General features: G+C 26.5%; 1 protein-coding gene across 2 annotated transcripts; it reads right to left on the bottom strand.

The window, feature by feature from the left end:
- Positions 1 to 12: 12 nt before the first annotated feature.
- LOC107437963 (uncharacterized) lies at positions 13 to 22,022 on the bottom strand. Of its 2 annotated transcripts, XM_043052679.2 has the most exons (19): positions 21,882 to 22,022; positions 21,468 to 21,556; positions 21,287 to 21,387; positions 17,597 to 17,797; positions 16,044 to 16,132; positions 15,868 to 15,967; positions 15,747 to 15,790; positions 14,718 to 14,795; positions 14,366 to 14,562; positions 12,214 to 12,269; positions 10,058 to 10,164; positions 7,410 to 7,512; positions 5,887 to 5,986; positions 5,450 to 5,489; positions 5,316 to 5,367; positions 5,030 to 5,216; positions 3,449 to 3,563; positions 1,267 to 1,357; positions 13 to 226 (listed from the first exon to the last, which is right to left on the bottom strand). In XM_043052679.2, exons 2-19 carry the CDS (start codon positions 21,526 to 21,528, stop codon positions 152 to 154), a joined length of 1,797 nt encoding a protein of 598 aa, XP_042908613.1. In that variant the 5' UTR covers positions 21,529 to 21,556; positions 21,882 to 22,022; the 3' UTR covers positions 13 to 151. The 2 variants fall into 2 exon arrangements, with proteins under 2 accessions (XP_042908613.1, XP_042908612.1); XM_043052678.2 differs by lacking the exon at positions 21,882 to 22,022 and having other exon boundaries at positions 21,468 to 21,764.
- Positions 22,023 to 22,173: the final 151 nt, after the last annotated feature.

The following is a 22,173-nucleotide window of genomic DNA, read 5'->3' as shown; positions in this document are numbered from 1 at the left end:
AAGAAAGCTTGATTAACAAACGTAATATAAAAGTTTATTAACAGATTTTACAAATAATCATACAAAAATATATTTTGTAATTCAACAATTTCTAAAAAGAACATAAAAATGTGATCGCATAAAATTTCATTGGAGATTCTGTTTAATTATTTTACTTTTCAAAAGTCTGTAAGTCTGGCATATTATGCAGTTCAAAGTCTGTCAAAATTTGTGCAGCAGCCTTACCCTGCAAATTATAAGAAAAAATATTTTTAAAGGTGCATTACAACAAATATATATTGCATTATAAATCTAACAAATGCAACTAGTTTTAGAAATACAATCTAAGGGTAGAGGACAAATTTTCAGTCAGTGAAACAATTATTTCTAAGGCAGGTAAACATCCTGCTGACCATTTTAATTATTTTGTTCTTGCAATTTTGCGCAAAAAAAAAAAAAAAAATCCTTCCTACATTTTTTATCGATGTTAACAACAACTCCAGAATTAAATTATTTCTGCTATAAATTGCATAAATACTATAATGGATTTCCTTTAATAAGATCTTTCTGCTCCAAATAGAATGATAAAATATAAATTGAGAAAAACTAATCTCGAAAGAGAAATACCAACAAGCTTTTATAATGTAGCTTAGTCATTCTAAGCAAAATATCTAATTATAAATAACATTTCAAAAGAACAAGTAGTTGCATAATAAATACTTATCTATAGCATTTTTCTTACATACCTGAACAAGACATATACTAAAAAGGATTTGCACCAAGTAAAATATAAAATTTTTATATCAAATATATCCTTCTATGGATTTTAAAGAACTGAATTCAACCGTGTCATTTATTTTGAGATAATTTAACTGGTCCCTAAGCTATTCTTCAAAACATATTTTTTTTAAATTCTGATTAAAATGGTGCAAATTCAACAGTTTATCAATAATGTTGAGAAAATATTATCTATCTGAAATGGGTTTTGAACTGGTCACTTTTTGAGCACTGGTCACATCACATTTCTCCCTTGTACCTAAAGCCCTTTAAATTAACTTCATTTCCTCTTCCTTTAAAAAAAAATTATAATTTTTTTTTCTTGGGAGGGGAAGATGCTTTAGAAAATGATCATAAGAAATAAAAATATTAATAGTAAAACAGATATGTTCCAAAATATGTCTCAAAATAATAAATTCAGCAACACATAATGTAGAAATTTTTTTAGATATTATAATCATATCAAATGTCATTGCTGTTTATTTAGGCATAGTAATAAATAAGCAACACCTGAGGATCACTACGCAATGAAGCAACACCTCCACCTCCCAGAGCTTCCCTCATAACAAAGTTAAATGCATTTATACCAGGCAGCTTGTATCTAGAAAAAGAAAATACAGACAATATTTTAAGCAAGGTAAATCATTTTATATACAATATATATTTTATGCACAAATCACGATTAGATATAAAAATTAATCTTGATAGAGAATTATTTCAATAGTCTTGAGTTATAAAAATCAAGGAAGCTTTTATGCAAAATGTTAAACATTTGTTATGCAAATAAATGCAATATTTTGCATAAAATAACCTTTTCTTTATATAATAAAAATAGTTGCTCTCACAACTGTTGTTTACACAGAACCTAGATTTAATGACACTTATCACGCTACACAAAAACGTAATAATATCAGCGACACTGAAATTTTCATGAATACTAAAATCTAAATACTTACAACTTTGGTTATATTTTGTTAAATACCTTAATAAAATCTAAAAACTTAAATGTAATTCATTTAGTAAAGAAAGAAAAAAAGGATAATTTTAATGGAAAGAAAATCTGACATTTTCGTTTGTATACTTTTTTTTATTTTAAAGTGACAACAACACAATGAATTTTCCAACAAATCCAAGGCACCCATTTCTCTCACTTGTTCTTTATGTCCTAGGAAAAATTTTTTTTTGTCTCTGCATCATAAAATGATAGCAGATGATCTGAAAATGCACAGTCTTCATCACTACTAGATTCCAAAATTACAGCTATCAAAATTGCCAATGATTCACAAGTCATCAGATCATTATTACATTGCAAATACTCCATAAAATTGATATCAGGCCACGCATTTTGTTCTGAAATGCTGTCAGCATTCTCTGGGTTGAAATTGGTGTAGTACCTTTTTTGCACATTTTCTGGATCGTCGGTATTTCAGGGAATTAGTATTCGAGAATGCTTTTTACATAATTGATATAGATATCAAAGAAAGCTGAAAAGATGTTAAAAGCCTGAAATTGTAATTCACGAGTGACATTAAATCTGAGTTTCGCTGTACTTGATATTGAAATAAACATTTTCAGAAATTTTTCACAATGCACTTAAATGCTGTAAATCAAGTTCAGTTATTAATTAAAAAATATCTCATTCATGTGTTATTTTATTTCAGAGGAAGCTTCAACAGAGATAAATACTTTTGCAATATTTGTTTTAGCATTTTATTTATGGATTACTTTTTTAATCTGGTAAACAAAAGTAAGTATTTAAGTCACTTACATGTTAAATTGAGCTGGTTAAGTATTTATCGAAAGATATGGCATATTAAATGGCTCATAACATAGTTAAGTTTCAGAAAATGCAATTAATGTTTTATAAAACTACAAAATAATATTTGATGAACAATTTGAGATATTCCTGTTTCTTATAGTGCAAAAAGAAAAAGTTATGTGAAGTTTGTTAATGCAAATGAGATAAAAAATTTATATATTTTTTAATTGTTATAAATATTTACTTAAACTCATACAAAAACTACAAATGTTGTATTGTTGACCTAAATCATAATTTACACCTTAGTTATTATTATTTTTTTCATTTTAATTTCATTTATAATTTTAGGATACTTTTTTCCCTGAGTCCTCAGTAAAATAGCAATTCTAATTCAAATCGTTTGATTGAGTGGGATATTGCTAATGACAATTTATTTGCTTTGAAATGGCTTTTGAATTGCAATTGTCCTAAAATAATTTCGTTGGCAACAAAATTATTTAAAAAACCAACATTTTTCTTATAGTAGTAATAATAAAAAAGCCATAGATATACAAAATAAATATAATAATAAATTTATGTATTCCAACAGAGAGACATTTCAAAATTATTTATAGAACCATTAAATATTTGTTGCAAAATTTCATTTATATTAAATTTAGAAAACTGATATAAGATAAAAAACATAATATGAGAATGCCAATTTCGTATAATATTTAAGTTATTCATTTAAGACAATCCTAAATAATTTAAAAGTAGGCACACAGTCATTAAGTCACATGATACAACAATTCATAATGAAATATGAATTGAATATACACTTCCAATTTCCAAAAGTATATTTTTCTGTTTTTGAAAAACTCAAAATCTTAATTTCATTTGAAGTAAGCTATTTAAAAATAAAAACATTTAGTAGCAGTTAAATTTTTTTTTTACCTTTCAACAACTTGCTTTTCACCATTAAAGAGGTGTTTAAAATATTTTCCTACAGAATCAGGAGTTAGCTGTTCCTCAATATATGGTACAAAAGATGGGTGTCTTGCAATGACACCTGTTAAAAGAAATATATAAAATAACATGCATAAAATATGGAACAACATAATTGAACAATGTTACTTGACATTGTTTTAATTGATTAAAACATAGTTTCTTATTTTATTAATAAAAAAAAATACAAGGATTTTTATGTTTTCCACAAATACATGTAGACACATCAAACAAGAATTGTACAAATTATGCAAAAAAAAATTAAACTTCTTTAAGGAAAATTAAATACTAATTACGATTCTAAAATCAGCATAACTTAAAAGATATGCATGTGTTTATTAATTAAAAGATATAAAATTGTGAAATAGTTTATCTTAAGTGATGATTAGTTCATACCAGGAAACAATTTAAAATACTTACTAGAAATAGATAGACCTTAACTTTTTTAAAACTAGTATGGTGTACTCTTTTTTTTTTCTTCTTTTTTTTTAAAGTTGAAGTGTAATAAAAAGATTTCACCTCCGCCCAGTCTATATAAATTAGTATTCTATGGCTTTTTTTAATTTTTATTGAGGATAAAACATAAGGAAAGTCACTAGGAATAGCCTTGAGCTCACTAAATTAGTCATGTGATTGGGTATTTGATTTTAAAGAGTAGTGATTTTTATAGGCTCTGAAGCAGCAATATTTAAATTTTTAAACAAGTTTTAAACTATGGAAACCATGAGGCTCTCAACAAATTCAGAAATTATATAAAACAATAACTTGATCAGGCAAAAAAATATTTTCATTAAATGAAGTGCATATAGTATAATAAATTTTTATTTTACAACCATCATTAAGCAGCTGACCCAATTTTGAGTTTACGACTACCAATGTTTAATTCCATAGCCTTGTCATTTTTAACCCAATCCAGAAGACAAGAGCACTCCTGGTTTAAGTATTGGGAGAAATTTGGCTCTGCAGAGGACTTTTTTTTAAAACTAACTCGTATTTGCATTACATGGAGAGTAAAACCATGAAAATTTCCCACAGTTAGTCTGACAGCAAGGGGACTCTAACCCATGATCCGCTTACCACTGAGGATATTTTACGTCAGCACTGTGGTCAGTGCAAACCACCTTTCAGATTCAAACACGGGTCACCTCAGGAAAAATAAAAAACCTCAATTTTACAATCTAATGTTAAATTTAAAATAAATCCTCAATTTTAAAGTAAATTTACAGCAATTTTTCAAAAATGTTTGTTTTTTGGCTAATTTACAAAAATTAAGAATTGTTTATTTCAGAGAAGTTTGCATGTCTGATACAATTTGGCACTAATTTAAAATAAGTTTGTTTATAGCAGTGCAGAAACAGGTTAAAGCAGATGATTGGAGCAGAAAACACATAGCATCATATTTTAGTTTTACTTAGTTCATGATTGATATATTAAAAAAAAATCTCTATGAACAAAATAAATATATATTTTTTTATGAAATATATTGAGAAAGAGAAATTTTTCAAAATTAAACTAGTAACTAAGTCTTACCAACATTACAAATGTCACCTTTGTCACCACTTCTAGTGTAAGCAAGGTCTTCTAACCTATAAGTTTTTGTTCCTTTTTTCAAAATAGGTTTCTCTTCTTTGTGACCATTCATTGAATGTGTAGACTGTTCATTTTCAAACAAGACTGGAGTGTAGGACTCTGTTTTTCCTTCATATGTTATTTTAGCCTAAAATTGGTTCATTTAATGTTTAAATAGAAGTTAATTAATGTTAAATTGAAATACTTAAGAGGCTTTACTCTTTATTTCACAAAAGGAAAGCATTACCTGAATTTTGTTTTTTGGGTACAGGAATGAAAATAACTTCAAAAGGGTGGAGCTGAAATAATAAAGAACAAACTCAAATTTCTATTTCCATTTGTAATAAAGAAATGCAATAATAATTAGTTTAAAATACTCACGCTTTTGGACGGCCCCCTACCATAGTTGTTGATCCGGGAGCTAAAATGTTACAATCAATTTAAGTTATAAAAACAATCTTAATGACCAATTTATATTTAAAGATGAGAAGCAAAAATTAAAAATAAAAAGAATAAATTATAACAGAACTTTCAAATGTTCAAATAAGTGAATTTTTACATAAAACACTGAATTGCTAATCATTGAATCCAACTATTATGGATTCTCAAGTGTTTTTATTAACGTAAGTTATAAAAATGTAGTGTTTCAAAAAAACTAGTTAAGGGGCCAAATTATTTAGTACATTGTTAACAGGAACACTGCCTATTTCAAAAGGCATTAGCATGGAAAAATAGATCAAAATCACATTTGGACAAAAAAATTATATTCTATGGCTGTTGGTAAATAGAGAATGATAATTATTAAAGCCAATATTTACTTCCGCCAGTGGCTGCAGCAGCTATTTCTTTTGAAAATAAGGAAATGGCTTCTTTTTTGTCATGGTGAACAGCAATCCACATAACTACTTCTCTGTTATTCTAAAAATAAAAGTAAGTTTTAGGAACTTTTCTGCAAAGGATGACTGCAAAGAGTTGANAACTTTTCTGCCCACATTTAAAGGATGACTGCAAAAAGAGTTTAAAAATTCTTTTTTTTTTTTGCTTCTTCAAATTTTTGCAGAGTTTTGTTTGTTTATTTTGGGTATAAGTTGCATAGCACCAAAAATATTTTTCAATTAAAGTGAAAAAAGTATAAAATGCAACGGAGAAAGAAATGCAAAAAAAAATAAATAAATAAAAATATTTTTTAACTCTTTTTTAAAACTTTTTCAACTCTGACTCATTTACCACCCATTTTAATAGAGTAACATTGAAACTTTTGGTTTTCTATATTGTAGCTTTTATTTGATAAAAATAGCCAGACTATAATGAAAACCCAAGAAGAGCATAGCCAATAATAGAAAAATAATGACGATAAAAATGCTACAGTATATATTTAAAAAAATATTAATGATAAATAGGTAGAAGATTAAATAACCAAGAGGAATACACGAAAAAAATAACTATGGATTTATAAATGTATCAATTTACTTAATATTTATATGTTATTCTTTTTTCAGAGGGTTATCAATTTTTGTAGGACAATAATTTAAATTAAAAAAATTTATTAAAACACCAGAAATTAATTAAAACATGTTTAATATGTTTTTTAGTTTTATAATAACATGTTTTAAAACACTAGAAATGAATTAAAACATGTTTAATATGTTTTTTAGTTTTATAATAACATGTTTTAAAGCATGTCTGATTCGTCCTGTTATTTCATCTTTTCATTAAAGGCGGCAGAAATTCGCCCTTTATTTAAAAAAAAAAAAGTAAGAATATTTTTTTATTAATTTTGCTTATTTGAGCTTTCCAATTAATTAGGCTTTCACTGTATGTACTACAGGCAAATTATTAAGATGTACGTATGGATTAAATAAAATAGATTAAAAAATTCAATAAGTTGTTAAGTTATGAAATCCAGCTTTAACTTTTTATTATTAGTCAACATGACTTGTTATTTGTGTATCAATTTTATTAAACACTGAGTGAAATTTAAAAATTATCAGTTGATGTTGAATATTTCAAAATTATATAAACTGATATTTTTTAGAAATATTTGTAAGACATAATAATTTTTTAAATATAAATGAATCAAACCTTTTACTAAATTAAGATATTGGGACAAAATTGTTAAAATAAATTACCATAATTATATATTAAATAATAATAAAATATATTAAATAAATTACATAATAAATAAATTAAAATAAAATATAATAGTTTAAATGCATATAAAAATAAGGCATGTAAAAAAAAAAGAATAACCATGATAGAAATGCCGAAATATCACACACATACAAAATTTTTTAAATTCAAACAAAAAAAATTCAGACGATCATATGAGTGAAAGACTTACTTTGACACGAGAATTTTCACCATAATTTTGCTCGGTGCCTAAAACTTCAATATGAGTACGTCTAAATTTTTCTAATCCCAGCTTTTTAAAAATATTTTCAGATCTGCAAATGGAAACACAAAAATGAAGATTGAATAAATAGTATTTCTATGGATAACATATATTTTATACTCAGAAAATTGTCAGTAAAATGTTAGCAAATACACTTAGTATAGCTGTGAGGGAAGGCTTTGCTTCTCCGTCATTAGCCGTATAGTGTAATATATGAATGTTCATTTAGGCCATTAATGAATGAATTGAACAATTGAGTTTCCAGGAAATAATGTACAAATCGTTGAATGTAAATTTAGATTTTATTAAGCATAATTTGTGAATTAGAAAATGGCCATTTCTTCATAAATAAAATAAGAAATCCCTTAAAGGGATGAAATAATAATACTCTCCCTTTTGAGAGATTATAAAGCCAGAACAACATTTCTGACGGTTAGAAAATTGAGACTGGGAGGCCCCAAAGGGCTCCCAGCCTCCACAAATGTGAAATTAAAAGGGAATATATTTATTCTCAACGGACAGAGAAAGTATGGGTAGGAGATCCAAAATTTGGCGATTTATCATAATATATATCATAGCCAAAACAAAGCCAACTAGCATATCAACATGGATGTAAAAGAACACCTTGGCGATCACGAGTCGCCAACAAATTTATGTGAATTATTACAACCATGCAACCGAAACATTTAGCCGTTGGAAAATTAGAATAAAAAGTTATAAATAGATTTTTGTTTTCGATTAGAGGCGACAGTGAATTAATATGTCTGCATAATAATGAAATAAAAAGAAAGTATCCGTTACATTGATCTGGAAGAGAAGAAATAAATATTTTATGTTCGTTTTAAAAGCTTAAGTCTTTGATTTATTTTAAATATAATTCTATTAATAAAAAATAAGCTTAAGTAATGAAGGATATTTTAAAAAGATAGGAAATACATATGTAATGCCAAATTGTGGCATCACAATAGCTATACAGTGGAACTTGTTTATATTAAAAACATAGGGAATGAGAAAATTTCCTCATTAAATCAGAGAGTGTGTTACATCCAATTTTTTCATATTTAGCAAAAATAAAAGCTTCAATGCATAAAAATAAACTATCAAATGCTTAAAAAGGTCTTATATTTTGTTAATTAATTAAATTTAAATAAATGAAAAAAATGCATGTGTTTTGTTTGTGATTTAACTTGGTGCTTTTCCTTAGCATTTGTTTGATGTACAACACTTATGGCACAACATACCACTAACATAGGAAGAAAAGATCTGACACGTGATTTATAAATTTTAGTCAGGAATACAATTTAGTTGTATATACAGGAATATAAGCAACAAGAATTAGAATTTTTCAACTGTTAATCATTGCAGTGGCCACATATGATTTTTTACTCATCCATCGTCACATTATTGCAACATGGCATGGCCTAACTGGCTGTGCGATTTATGATGAGAGAACAATTATTGTAATTCTTTATTGCTTACCTGCATAGAATTTTTAAGAAATTCAAACTAAAAGGATTTTTCAGCTCTTTTGAAGTAAATAAAAATTTTACCAACAGTCAGATAATTTTCTTTCTGACAGCTTCAACTATCAGAAAAAGTTTTAAACCTCGAAAATATGGACAGCTCAGGGAGGAGGGGGGGGGGAGGTAGGAAAGTTCGAATTTCAGAAAATTACAATTTTAAATGTTTTACTTAAACCAATAATGTAGACCCAAAAATTACAATTAAAAAGTGCTTGATTTCATGATATATTTACATAAACTCATGCTTATTTTTCCAGCAATAATTCAACGAATTTCCACAGTTTTTAAATTACAATATTTCAATACAACATTACGATAAGTATGCTATTGAGAAAATTTTTTTAATGCTGCCGATTTTCAATAACTAATTTGTAAGTTCAAGTTGTCTCGTTGTTCAGTTTTTATTTTTTACTTTTAAAGCTATCATGATGCATTTCTTCATGGTTTTTAAAATGTCAATACTTTTAGTAGAATATGATTAGAACTGGCAAATTTTGAATTCTAAATTTAAGTGATAGCTTTTTGGCACGTTTGATTTCCTCATAAATTTGCATCCTTTTTCAATTGTTTTTCCAGCAGTTATCGTTATGGATTTTCAAGGTTTTTAAAATCCTCTTTTTGCATAATTACTTTTCAGTTCAGCACTTCATTTTTGACAGTAAAATTATCAGAATATTTTTGATAATTTTGTCATTAGTAATTGCTACTGATTTTTTTAAATCCTGATACTTTAAAAAGTATAATAGTATTACAACATGTATATTTGATTAATTACTTTTCAACACACTTGATTAGAACTAGTTTGTCATAAATCCACACAATTTTTTTCCCAGCCGGTCTACAGATTTACATGTAGTTTTTTTGATAATTTTTTAAAATGAAAATATTACAATACTTGCTTCGAATTTAAAATTGCTAGGTTTCAGCAGTAAGAAAATTTGAGGTTTAATAAGTATTAGCACAAAAGTTTTCAAGAAGTTAAAATGAAAAGTTTCTAGAAAAACTTTTTGATAGATATTTTTAATAGATAGGTTAAATGAACACTTTACAGTATTAAGTAAGCAAGATAGGTACCTTTCAATTATAGATTTGGCAGTAATAATGGCTTTTTCTGCAGCTCGTGGGCCAACTACAGGGTAAACAGATGTTGCACGATATCCATCATTTGAAGTGGCACTAACCTAAAAAAGTGATATTAAGAAATTTTTATTATTATCATATATTTATGAAACAATCCCTGTTTCTTTAATTTTCATATAAATATTTTTTTTTATTAGAACAAATAAATATTTGGTGGCATTGTAATTGCTATAACACACTTGCTTTTTAACAAGTGCAGTTTTACTACTAAATTATATGTTAAACCAATTACTTAAGTGTATTTGATCAGACTCAGGCCAATATCATGATAAGTGACATCTTCAAAATTGTTCAAATGAATATTTTTAGTCAAAAAAACCTTGATTTTAAAGAAGGTAATAAATTTTTTTTGTCTATTGTGTTGTAATACAGTATAAATTTTGAGAACTTGTCAAAAATATATATGGAAACAGTACTTAGGAATGGTGGGAGACAGAAATATCTTTTTTAAAAAAAACTGTGTTTATTACTACATTGTTATTAGACCTTCAATTGTTTGATTTAAATTAGTATATATTTCACAACAAACAATTTTGCATACAATATCAAGTCAAGTATTGTCCAAAAAAAAAAAAAAAAAATTATAATAAGCATGATTTGCATGATTGCTTAAGTACAATAAAGGCAAATTTTATCACAAAAGAATATTAATATATATATATACATATATTTTATTTCAGAATTGCTTTGTTTCGAACAGAAAGTCTTAATGATTTCTAGAATTATTTTTTTTAATAGAACATTAAAGATTTCAAAATGGTTAGAGATCAATATATAGAAAATGCATATAGTACCGTTACACAAAAAAACGAAACAAAAAACAACAAGTATGAATTATATTTAACATTAACTCATGGCAATATTTAAATAAAATTTGATAAGATTTCATTAATCAAATAATTTTAAAGTAAAGTTTCAATAAATTCATTTAAAGTAATACTTCAATTTGTTACTAAAAAGATTTTTGTAGAAAATTATTTAATGAATGATTCCTTAATTCACCGTTCAAAAATTCTATAATATGATTATTATATTGTCGATCATTTCAATCATTTTTAAGATCAGATGAGAGGTGAATCAATAATAACTCTGGTAAACCAATAACTCTGGTAAAATACATACAATACACATTTGGGTTTATAGAAAATGGGATGTTCTTAAAAACAAGAATACACACAAAAAACAGGAATAACAGGGAAAAAACTAACATTCAGCACAAAATATTTTTATGAAGAAAATCAGAACTTTATTAACTGCAAATTAAAGAGTTTCTCCAAAAAGAAAAAAGAGTACTGTTTAAATAGATTTTGAACAGAATATATCCATTGAAGATAATTTTCAGTAAGCAACTGGTTTTTACGAAAACTAAGTAGACTTAATAGTAGAGTAGACAGGCTAAATAGACAAACAATGACAGGCAAACATAAAGAGCATCTACTATAAACTAACCTTGCTTTTTCTTATAGCAACAACTTAAATAAAATAAAAAACTCATTACAGTATTGTAGTTTATTGATATTTCAAATTCTATAATAACAAAATTAAAAAATTTCTCGTTACAATGCAAACATTTCAAAATAATACTTTATTGCTAAATTGTAAATCAAGAATGAACAATTGGAAAAAGTAGTGCTAAAGCATTATTGTGTTTGACCAAGTGTTTCAATTAAATATAAAAATATGATTTAGCAAATGAATTGTTTTAAAGCAATTATTTACAAATAATTTATGTTACATTCAACACAATTTTTTAAACTTTTATTTTATTGTATTTGGTGAATTTGTTAGATCACAATTTTCGAAATGAGGATGTCATAAAACACCTTTAAAATAATTTTTTTTTATTGCAATTTGAAAAAAATTATTCCATGTAAACTCTCTGCAAACATTCCATATTTTCTATAATTATACAAGAAATTTGTTAGCTACGGCTTCAGAACATGACATTTAAAAAACAAAAACACAGCTTTATAAAAAAAAGTTAATAGTATAAATTATTTATCTTATGCAAACAATTAAATGCAAGGTTATCACAGATAGACTCTTTGATACTTAATTCCACTTTAATTTTTGATAGTACCAAATCATACCTTATAATAATCTGATGGAGTTTTACCTCGAGCACCTTGTACTAAAACCACATTATCTGAAACAGTAATCATAGTTTGATTATTAGTGTACCTATAATTTTGTTAAGAAAATTAAACATCAAATACTAATTAATATTAAAACTCAAATTCAAAAAAATAAATAAATGCAAAGAGTAAAAAAGTGAAAATTAAATTAACAAGAACCATATATACAAATAAATAAAAGAATCACAATAATTTAGTAATAATGATTGATATGGGGAAATGTGGAGTGAATGCAATTGCTTTGGTTTTTTTATTTTTAGACACAGTGACAATTTTGGTGTTAGATTGCACCTATTTTTGTTTTTAAAGTCTAGATCGTAGGTTCTCAATATGGGCACTGTTGACTTCCAGTGAGTGTTGAAAACTTTTAGAAGGACTTTGAAACTTCTTAAAGGATATGTAAAACTTAACNCACACACACACACACACACACACACACACACACACACACACACACACACACACACACACACACACACACACACACACACACACACACACACACACACACACACACACACACACACACACACACACACACACACACACACACACACACACACACACACACACACACACACACACACACACACACACACACACACACACACACACACACACACACACACACACACACACACACACACACACACACACACACACACACACACACACACACACACACACACACACACACACACACACACACACACACACACACACACACACACACACACACACACACACACACACACACACACACATATATATATATATATAAATATATATAAATTAATCGTTTATTAATAGATTGTTAAAAAATTTTTTTAAGGAGACATTGAAAAAAGTTTGTCTTATAAAATGGGTTTGAGCCAAAAAATGTTAGGAATCTATGGTCTAAATTAAGAAAGGCATTATTTTACTATGTACCCAAGATCATTCAAAATTGTATCAATGCTGCAATTAAAGGTTGTTGAAGCAGGAGGAAAATTGTAGTATAGTTTATCTATGGTAAGAGCTCCATCCACCACAAAGTCTGAGGCCATCCGCTGCTATGGAAACAAGAATAGCGCATTTCAAGGAGGGTAGCTCTTCCTCACTCTAGAGCTAACAAAATAGACTACAGAGAAAGATTACCTTTCTTTTGCTAACCCGATGTCCTAAACAATGACACCACACCCCTACTTGAAATAGTTATACTTTATTACCATAGTCACAGCCACGGGTCCAGTTATGTTTATTTTTGTATGACACCCGAATTCTAAGTAAAGTCAAAAACTTTCAAAAATAAATAAATAAAATGCTTTTAATCATTCAAAGAGGAAATATCAAGCCACATACTCAGTTTGAGAAATAGCACAACATTTTTCAAAATGAGAGAAGGATGTTGAGAATGATCAATGCCCATGTTGAATTTAAAGTTCATAACAGACAAAAATGTGGAAAAATTAATTAAATTAAATATTAATAATAAGTGATCTTATTTTAATAGAACAATGCAATTAATTTCATTCAGCTATTACCAAAAACAGTTTTATTAATAATATTGCTGCTTAGAGATTTCATATATGTTCAATATCTCAGAAATAAAGCGCCAATTTGGCGTCTTCGTCTTAGCATCATTCTCGCTACCATTTCTTGTAACCACATCAGTTGAAAATTGGTTGTTGATTTTATAGCTTGAGCATGCTCGTAGCACCAATGAAAATAAAATTTGAAATACAGTCCATTAGCCAATTTATTCATTTGTTATCAAACAAACCAGCATAGAATTCAAATCAATTGGTATCGAAAAATATAAAATAAATACATTTATCATGTGTCTATGAATTTTCGATGTCCTCACATTATTGAAATTATTTAATATTAAAAGTATTAATTCATTTCATTATGAATTCATTTGAAGTAGGCATAAATTTAAGTACAAATAAACATAGATATTTAAATAATAATAATTTTCAACAATCAATTGCAAGCATACAAACATAAAAATATTTTTTCGATGGATACATTGACATAATTTCACAATTTTTGAAATTGCTGTAATCCTAAGTATTTTAAGTAAGATATATATAGATAAGTTTAATTAAAATGCATCATTTATTACCTTCAATTTGAGAAAATTTTACATTTGAAAAATCACACAGCACATCTGGTAAATGATAATTAGCAGGGTCTCCTATTTCATAAACTAACTGTTCAGAAACAGTCCCAACAGTGACAATACCACCAGTATTTGGAGGTTTAGAAATCAAAAAATCTCCATTTTCCTTACACTCAGCAATTGGAAATCCCATATTGTGCCTAAATTAACAAACATTTTAATTTAAAGAAAGCAAAAAAAGTCTTGACAAATGAAATAAAAAATGTAAAATTGATAACATAAAAGCATACATATTTTGATCATAATTGATACATATTTTGTTTAAAATAAAATAGATGGCTGACTATTATCTTACCAATCTTTTACTTTGTGCCAATCAGTGTGAACTCCACCAGTGGCTTGAGCTCCACATTCAAGTAAATGACCAGCTAAGCTAGATTTTTATTAAAAAAAGGTAGCTTTAGCAATAGCATAAAGAATGAATTTACAGAGAATTCACAAAATTTTGAAATTACCAAACTTATATCTACACACTATAATAACATTATATATATCAGGGGTCAGTCTAGGTTTTTCTGAGAGGTACCTATTTTGTGAAAATGTATACGTAATTTGTTAAAATTAAGAATTATATTAAAAAATCAACACAAAAAAATGGTAAAAATATGGATTTAATGTTTCTTACAGTATAGAAAATTAAAATTTTAAGGCAAAGTATTTTGTGAAACTAACGTTTTTCCTAAAGTTGAATTTGTGAAGGTACCGCTAAACGGTAGTAAATTTGGCCTGCACAGACCCCTGTATATATATAGATAAATTGAAAACATTCAATGGAATTAAACATAATTTTTGGAGAAATTTAAAATTCATTACAAAATTACTGATTTCAAATTTAAATAAATTTGTTACAAACGTTGGAAGGTATAAGTATTTAAAGTAGTCCTTTTATACCGTGTATGCGCAGAATTTTTTTTTCTCTCTCTCTCTCTTAGTTTTGGTGAGAATTGTATTTGGCAACTAACAAAAAAGTTTGATTTAAATATCTCAAAAATTTAAAAAGTTTCAATCAATTTTCTAAGCAGTTTTTGTTACTTTTTAAAAGAAAGCTCAAAACCATAAGAGATTTTCCATCAATTTTATTTTGTGCTATTAAAAAAGATTTATTAAAAATTAGACGATCATCCCCATAAAAGTGTGTTTTCTTTCACATTTTTTCTTTCCTTATACCATCACATTTTGGTTTCTGGACAATTATTGTAAGGTATTATCATTTGTTATTCAATTTTGTCTTAAGAAACAAAATAAAATTTGTAAAAAACTCCTGATTACTTCTGAGAAATAAATAAATAAAAAAAATGGACAAAAAATAAATAGTAAGTCTAACCTTCCCATTGCAAGTTTATTCAAATCCTTCATATTCCATTTGAACTGCAAAAAATAATAAAATGGGTATAAAGTTAGGATCAACAAATTAAATTAATAAACAAAAAATGAATAAAAATTACTTTGCTTAGCAAAGGGCCTAAGACTAAAGCACTATCAACACAGCGACCAGTAATGACCACATCAGCTCCAAGATCTATAGCCTTAGCAATTGGACCAGCCCTAATACAAAAAAAGTAACAAAAATAAATCTATATAAAATTAAATCTCATTAATATAATTTATGTGGATCACATACCCTAGGTAAGCATTCATGCTAGTTACATTAGTTGGCATTGAGGTACCTTTATCCATATCTTTGATGTTCATGCTTTTTAACTTTTCCAGCTGCAAAGTTTATACAAAAAGATATAATCTGCACATAGGTCAGCCTTTAATTACTCAAAGAACAACTTATTTTTGATAATATTTCATCCAGTTAAAATCATAGCTTTTTAATTGTTTCTGCTTCTTTTCAATACAGAAAAATATTTTATTTGAAATATTTAATTAAAAGAATTCAATTTATACAATAGTATCCTCATTTTGAAATTTTTAAAATTCTAAAATTTATAAAGTTATTAGACTTTCAAGTGTGGATGTGGAAGTACTTTAACTAAGTATTTTGGAGTTAGTAAACAAGTTATTCGCTTTCTGAAAATCAACATTCATTGAAAAATAATTAATTACAAATGGAGTGGGAATGGAGAAAGGGAATTTTTTATACACAGTAAAAACATTTTCAAAGCACGCAAAAATTTGTTTTATTGAATGGATCTAAATAAATTAAACCTCCTGCTTCACAGAGTTAAATTTAATTTATATTTTTATACACAGAAAATATTCTTAGATACTAACCCAATCGAGAAAAAGGTACAAGCATAAAAAACCCCATTTAAACAAAACATATTTAAGACAAAAAAATATTATTCAAACATAAATTTCAAAATGTTTCAGGTCCCTATTTTTTCTGCATTAATATTAAACAATATTTTCTAATTTTTTTAGGTAGAAAAATGCTAGTTTGCATCTGAGATTCTATACTTAGTATCTGAGATGTAATGGATAAAAAGTTAGAAAGCCGTAAGGCCTAATAATTAGCAAAAATTTCCCTAATTACAAGAATAGAAAGATATAGATAGAAATATATAGAGTGGAAATTGAAATAGAATCTAAGATAATTTTTTTCCACAACTTAACAACAGATATATATATTGACGTGTATCAGCATAGCTAAGCAGTTTAAGTCATTGGCCTGAGAAAGCAAAGGTACCTAGTTCGATCCTCACAGTTTGAATAACATTTAAAAATGTTATTTAAGCTTTTATTTATTATTTCTTTGTCTCCTAGAATATTCTATTACATCATTTCCTGTTCCATTAGTTAGTTTTATAAGAGATCAAGTGTTTTAAGTGGAAACTCCAGCATTGAACAGATTGTTGCTGAATACAGCCAAAGATATTCAATTGCTATTAAATCTATTTTCAGGAAAAAATAATGTTAATTTTTTTTGATTCTATATAAATTATTCATTGTAGTTTTATTGTAAAATTTATGTGTTATTGAAAATAAACAACATCAACAATCAATGATGAAAACAGCTAAAACTATAGTTAAAAATAGATACATTTTGTTATTTTTGTTTTAACTGAGGTACAATGTCTGAAACTTAAAACAAGTTTCTTAGTTCATTTCTTGTAAAATCTTTAATAAAAACAAGCTATAACGCATTTTAGAGAAAATTAAATAATATTTTCAGTTATAGTCCAAAGAATAATATAGCACTTTTTAATGACAAAGAAATTGATTTACCTCAGGTAATAAATCATCTCCTGTTATAACAGCTATTTTTAGATCAATATTTAACTTTTTTGCAGCTGCTTTTAGAGCATCTGCACAAGAATGAGGATTGATTCCACCAGCATTTGCTATTACTCTAATATTTTTTTCTTTAATTGCAGGAAGATTTGGCACTAGAGCAGAATGAATAAAATCAGGAGTGTAACCCATATCCTAAAAGAAAAAAAGAAGGAAAAAAAAAACATTATGATACATACCTTAAAAATCGTAATCATTTGTATGCAAAGATGTAGCAAGAATATATTCATAGGGGGTAACTCAAATCACAGATGAGTCGCACAGGGTCCAAAAACTGTTGGGATCTTGTACCTCGTTTGTTCCTAGTATGCTTTATTTTTCTCAGGGGGGGAAGGCACACAGGACAGTACCAAAGATAATAACTTATGCACAGGAGAGTATAAAGGGGAAAGTTGTTATAGCTAAGCTTGGGGGTTTAAAATAATAAATTAGGTTTAAGGAATGTTTTTGATTATTTAAGGAGGCACTTTTTAATATTTGAGGAGGATTATATTAATTTTTTTTTCTTAGTTGGAGATAATTCTCCAGCCAAATTCAAATCACCAATGCACAATTTATAATAACTTAAAATAACAAATAAGTATAGTTATTTACAATACTAGTTTAGTTTGAGGAGATGAAGAATTTTTTAGATAGTGGATTAGATTAAAAAAATTTTTTTTGGTATTTTTTTTTGGATAGGAGTATAGTTTTTCTTGTGGGAATTATTTTTTCCAGTCAAAAGCATTATGTCTTCAACTCAAAATTTACATAAATTTAAACCAGGTATTCTGTGTTTTTTAAAATAATATGTTAAATATTTTAAGCCGTTAATTGAAGTTAACTAAACCATTGCAAAATATTCCATAACATTATTTCATTTAATGTTTTCGATAACAATTCAGAAATATCCACTTCTGTTCCTTAGATATTACTTTACAACTCCACTTAACATGTAGATAAAGATTTAAATTTTTACTTAGTAAAATAAGTTAAAGAGGGATTTCTCCCTTACTTATCTGTAAGATAAAAATGCAATACTTTAGTATTATTTATTCAATATCATTATTTAGCTGTAAACAATTTATAATATCAGTATTCATTAAGTTTTATGAAATATACATTTCTTGTTTATTTTAATCCATTGAATCAATACAAATTTTAATATATTTAAGACAATCTATCGTATATATTTCATATTAATAATAATTAGAAAATAATTAAAAATAATGGAAAGATGAAAAGATATAAAATTGACACGGGTTGCATTAAAATAGTAAAAGTTTCAGCACTAACATTTTAATAATAAATCGTAAATTATTATTTTTTTTCATTTATTTTAACACAATAGAGCTTAAAGTTTAAGCATATCAGAGTTTACAGTTGTCTGCAAATTTCTGAAGAAAAAGATTTGTCATTATTTGTAGCTTTTTATCCTCATATTTTGTTTTGTGTGTGTTCAGAAAATCCTGTTTTGTACCAATATAAAAGAAGTTCTTAAAATAATCAGTTCAAACAATAGAAAGATTTGATTTTTAATCTAATATCTTTTTATTTTAGTTAATAGTTCATCCAAAAAATTAGTTTTAAACACAAATGCCAAGACATATATTCATTGTATTTACGTTTCAAAATTATTGAAACCTCACCTAAAAATATATGATAAAAGAAGCCATATAAATATTAAATAAATATTGGCATGAAAGAATAAAAACTAATTGATATTGATTATTTTTACAATGAACAGCACCATTAAAATTTTCTAAATATTGATCTCAAACTGTTATGAGTCCCCCAGTACTCTATTGATAAAATGATACTCAAATTTGTTTTTTTTTCAGAATAAGGTAACTTTGGAATTAAAATATGTAGTATATTTTATTATTTTTTTGCGATAAAATTTGTTTGTATTGTACTTAAATCGAGTAAATTATACTTTCTTTAAAGTTTGTTGTTAGTCTTTTTTAAAAGTAGTCTGGTACATCTATACAGTAAGATAAAAATGTCCTGGTTTTTTCTTTAGTTCACTAAGAGATCTGCAATTTGCTTATTAACATAATTCATTGGTTTAAACCAGCCAAAGCAGCTTGAACTAAAACATTAGTTTTAATTAATTTTTTAATAGGGTAGATATCTTAAGACCATAATTTGAGGGGTTATTATTTTTGTCATTACTATTACATCTTTATTTTATTCTAAAAAAGTGTCAAAGTCATAAAAAAAATTTAAATTTTTAAGCAAATCCTTATTTCTTAACAAGTTTCCTTTCATAGATGGAATTAAGGCATTTTGCATAGATTTCAGATCAAACTCTAGATATTTGGTAAAAAAAAAAAAAAAAAAAAACTGAATTCTTTGGTATCAATTTAATTAATTGTTGTTTTCACAAGTAAACAGAAAAAAGCGCAGGAAAAATTGCACGAAAAAAAGACAGAAAATAAAACGTTAGGGAAAAAAAACAAAAACATTGTGGTGTAAAATTGAGCCTGAATAAATTAAATATTTTTTAATTAATTAAATACTACGAATATAAAAATATTTATTAATAATGAATGAATATTTAAATCTTATTTTAATATTAATAAACAAAGGTAAATGTAAAGTTTGGGAAAATGAACTTTTGAAATTTCATATTCTTATATGAGCTTTAAATTTTTTTTTTTTTTTAATAACAATAATACCACTTATTGTATTGTGATATGATAATCAGATAAAAAAAAATATTTTTTTGGTAAAAATTAATTTTTTTTGGACAGATGATTTAAAAAAAATCATATTTGTAACAATTTCGTAAATATTTTTAATTTATCATAAGATTAACAACCTGAGAGAGTATTGAGTACTTTTTGTTCAGCAAGGCACAAGAAAATTAAACTATTTTTTAATTTTATTTAATTTTTATGTATTTCAAGAAATAAATAAAATAAAAGATAAATGAAAAAAAAGTTGGTGAAGGTCTAAATTTTTTGACAATTTTTCACCTGTGCTTGGCAAATTGAAAAGTACCGAGAAGGTATTGTTGATACATAATATAATGATAATATACTATTATGGGAGATACAAATTTAAAAAATATAAAATTTTTAAAATTTCTTCCAGAGTACTTTTAAAAAAAAATATCTAGTTACATTTGAATAAATGTTAAATGAATAAAAATCAGGCTCAACAGCTTGAATGGAATAGATTGCTTAGTTAAGACAATTTTTAAAGTGATTAACACATAATCATTTCATGTTTTGCATTTGATATTAAAGTCTACTTTTCAGTGTTTTTTTCCTTGATTCTTTTTCACAGCGTTACTTTTGAGTTTGGATAATAATGCTTTACAAAATATTTCTACCAATGAATCGAATTGAGATAGATCAGATATAGCCAAAAAATTTTTGCTGTTTAAACAGAAATTTATTATGTTATTTTGACGTAATGGGGGAGGGGATATTTTTCAAATCGAGGAGATACTATCATCAGTCTTGGGGGGGGGGGGCTTCTCGGATTTTTCTTATTTGTATGCATATTTCATTTTCTAATTTTGTACAGCACACACTTCTTAAAATACCCTGCTGTTAAACCAGTAAACAGGTCTTTTAATTTTTCAAATGTATACATAATAAAAACAAAATAAAATAAATGAAAAGATGCACTTACTGGAGATTTCTGCTTTGCAGCAGCTAAAATTGACATTGTAATTTCCGAGAGATAGTCCATAACAAGGAAGTCTAACTTTCCTCCGTGTACAAGAGGAGGAACTAAAATAAAACAATAAAATATTACCACAATTTTGGTAAGATTATAATTAAATCACTAAATTAATTAGTTTAATTCTTACCTGACGTAGCAGTATCTCCCCAAAATCCGCTCGCACACCCTATGCGAACGTTTGAAGACATTTGACGAAGTAATGAGCTTCCAAATTGTCTGCATTTTAAAAAATTTAAAAGAATATTCTTATTACAAAACTTCATTATTATTTAATTTCAAGAGCAGTCACAATTACAAAAAAATATGTTGCATTTCTGTCTGTTAAGAATTTGGAAAAGGTACTCAAGTAGTTAGGTAATCACGCAGACGAAAGAAATCACATTTAATCAATCTACAATTGTTGTTTATTTATTAAACGTAAACAACTGGAGTAATGGGAGTTGAAGTATTTATTCGAAAAGAAATTAATAAAAATAACATGTTATAAATATTAAATAATGGAATGGAATTCATTGAGCTTAAACGAAACCTATTTACTTACATGAAGCATTTCAGTTTCCAGGTCAAAATATATGGCGAAATAAGATTCTCTTTTCGTTTTCCTCAAAAGCATGACTCAAATAACTCAAAAACAGCTTTTACGATTAATGAATGCTGATTTGACCATTCAATTGAATTTTTCAACAGTAAAAGAAAGAAGTATTTTGTCTTTATACAGTTATTGTTAAACACGTAAATTTTTAACAACATAATAATTATTTTAAGTGATTTATGAATGACACTTATGACGTCATGAACTTCTGCCAGTGTCAGGTGAGGCGAGGTGAAGAGAA

This window comes from Parasteatoda tepidariorum, chromosome 4 (assembly GCF_043381705.1).
Source record: "Parasteatoda tepidariorum isolate YZ-2023 chromosome 4, CAS_Ptep_4.0, whole genome shotgun sequence".
Classification (NCBI taxonomy): domain Eukaryota; kingdom Metazoa; phylum Arthropoda; class Arachnida; order Araneae; family Theridiidae; genus Parasteatoda; species Parasteatoda tepidariorum.
Note: the sequence above shows the minus strand (reverse complement) of the source record. Positions and strands in the feature narration are given on the sequence as shown.

Coding starts and splice junctions, on each gene's coding strand:
- LOC107437963 (XM_043052678.2), bottom strand. CDS start 21,603: ATGAAGTTTTGTAATAAGAATATTCTTTTAAATTTTTTAAAATGCAGA. Junction 10,165..12,213: donor CTCCATCAGATTATTATAAG/GTATGATTTGGT, acceptor TCACTTTTTTAG/GTTAGTGCCACTTCAAATGA. Junction 3,564..5,029: donor AGGTGACATTTGTAATGTTG/GTAAGACTTAGT, acceptor TTCTTTTAACAG/GTGTCATTGCAAGACACCCA.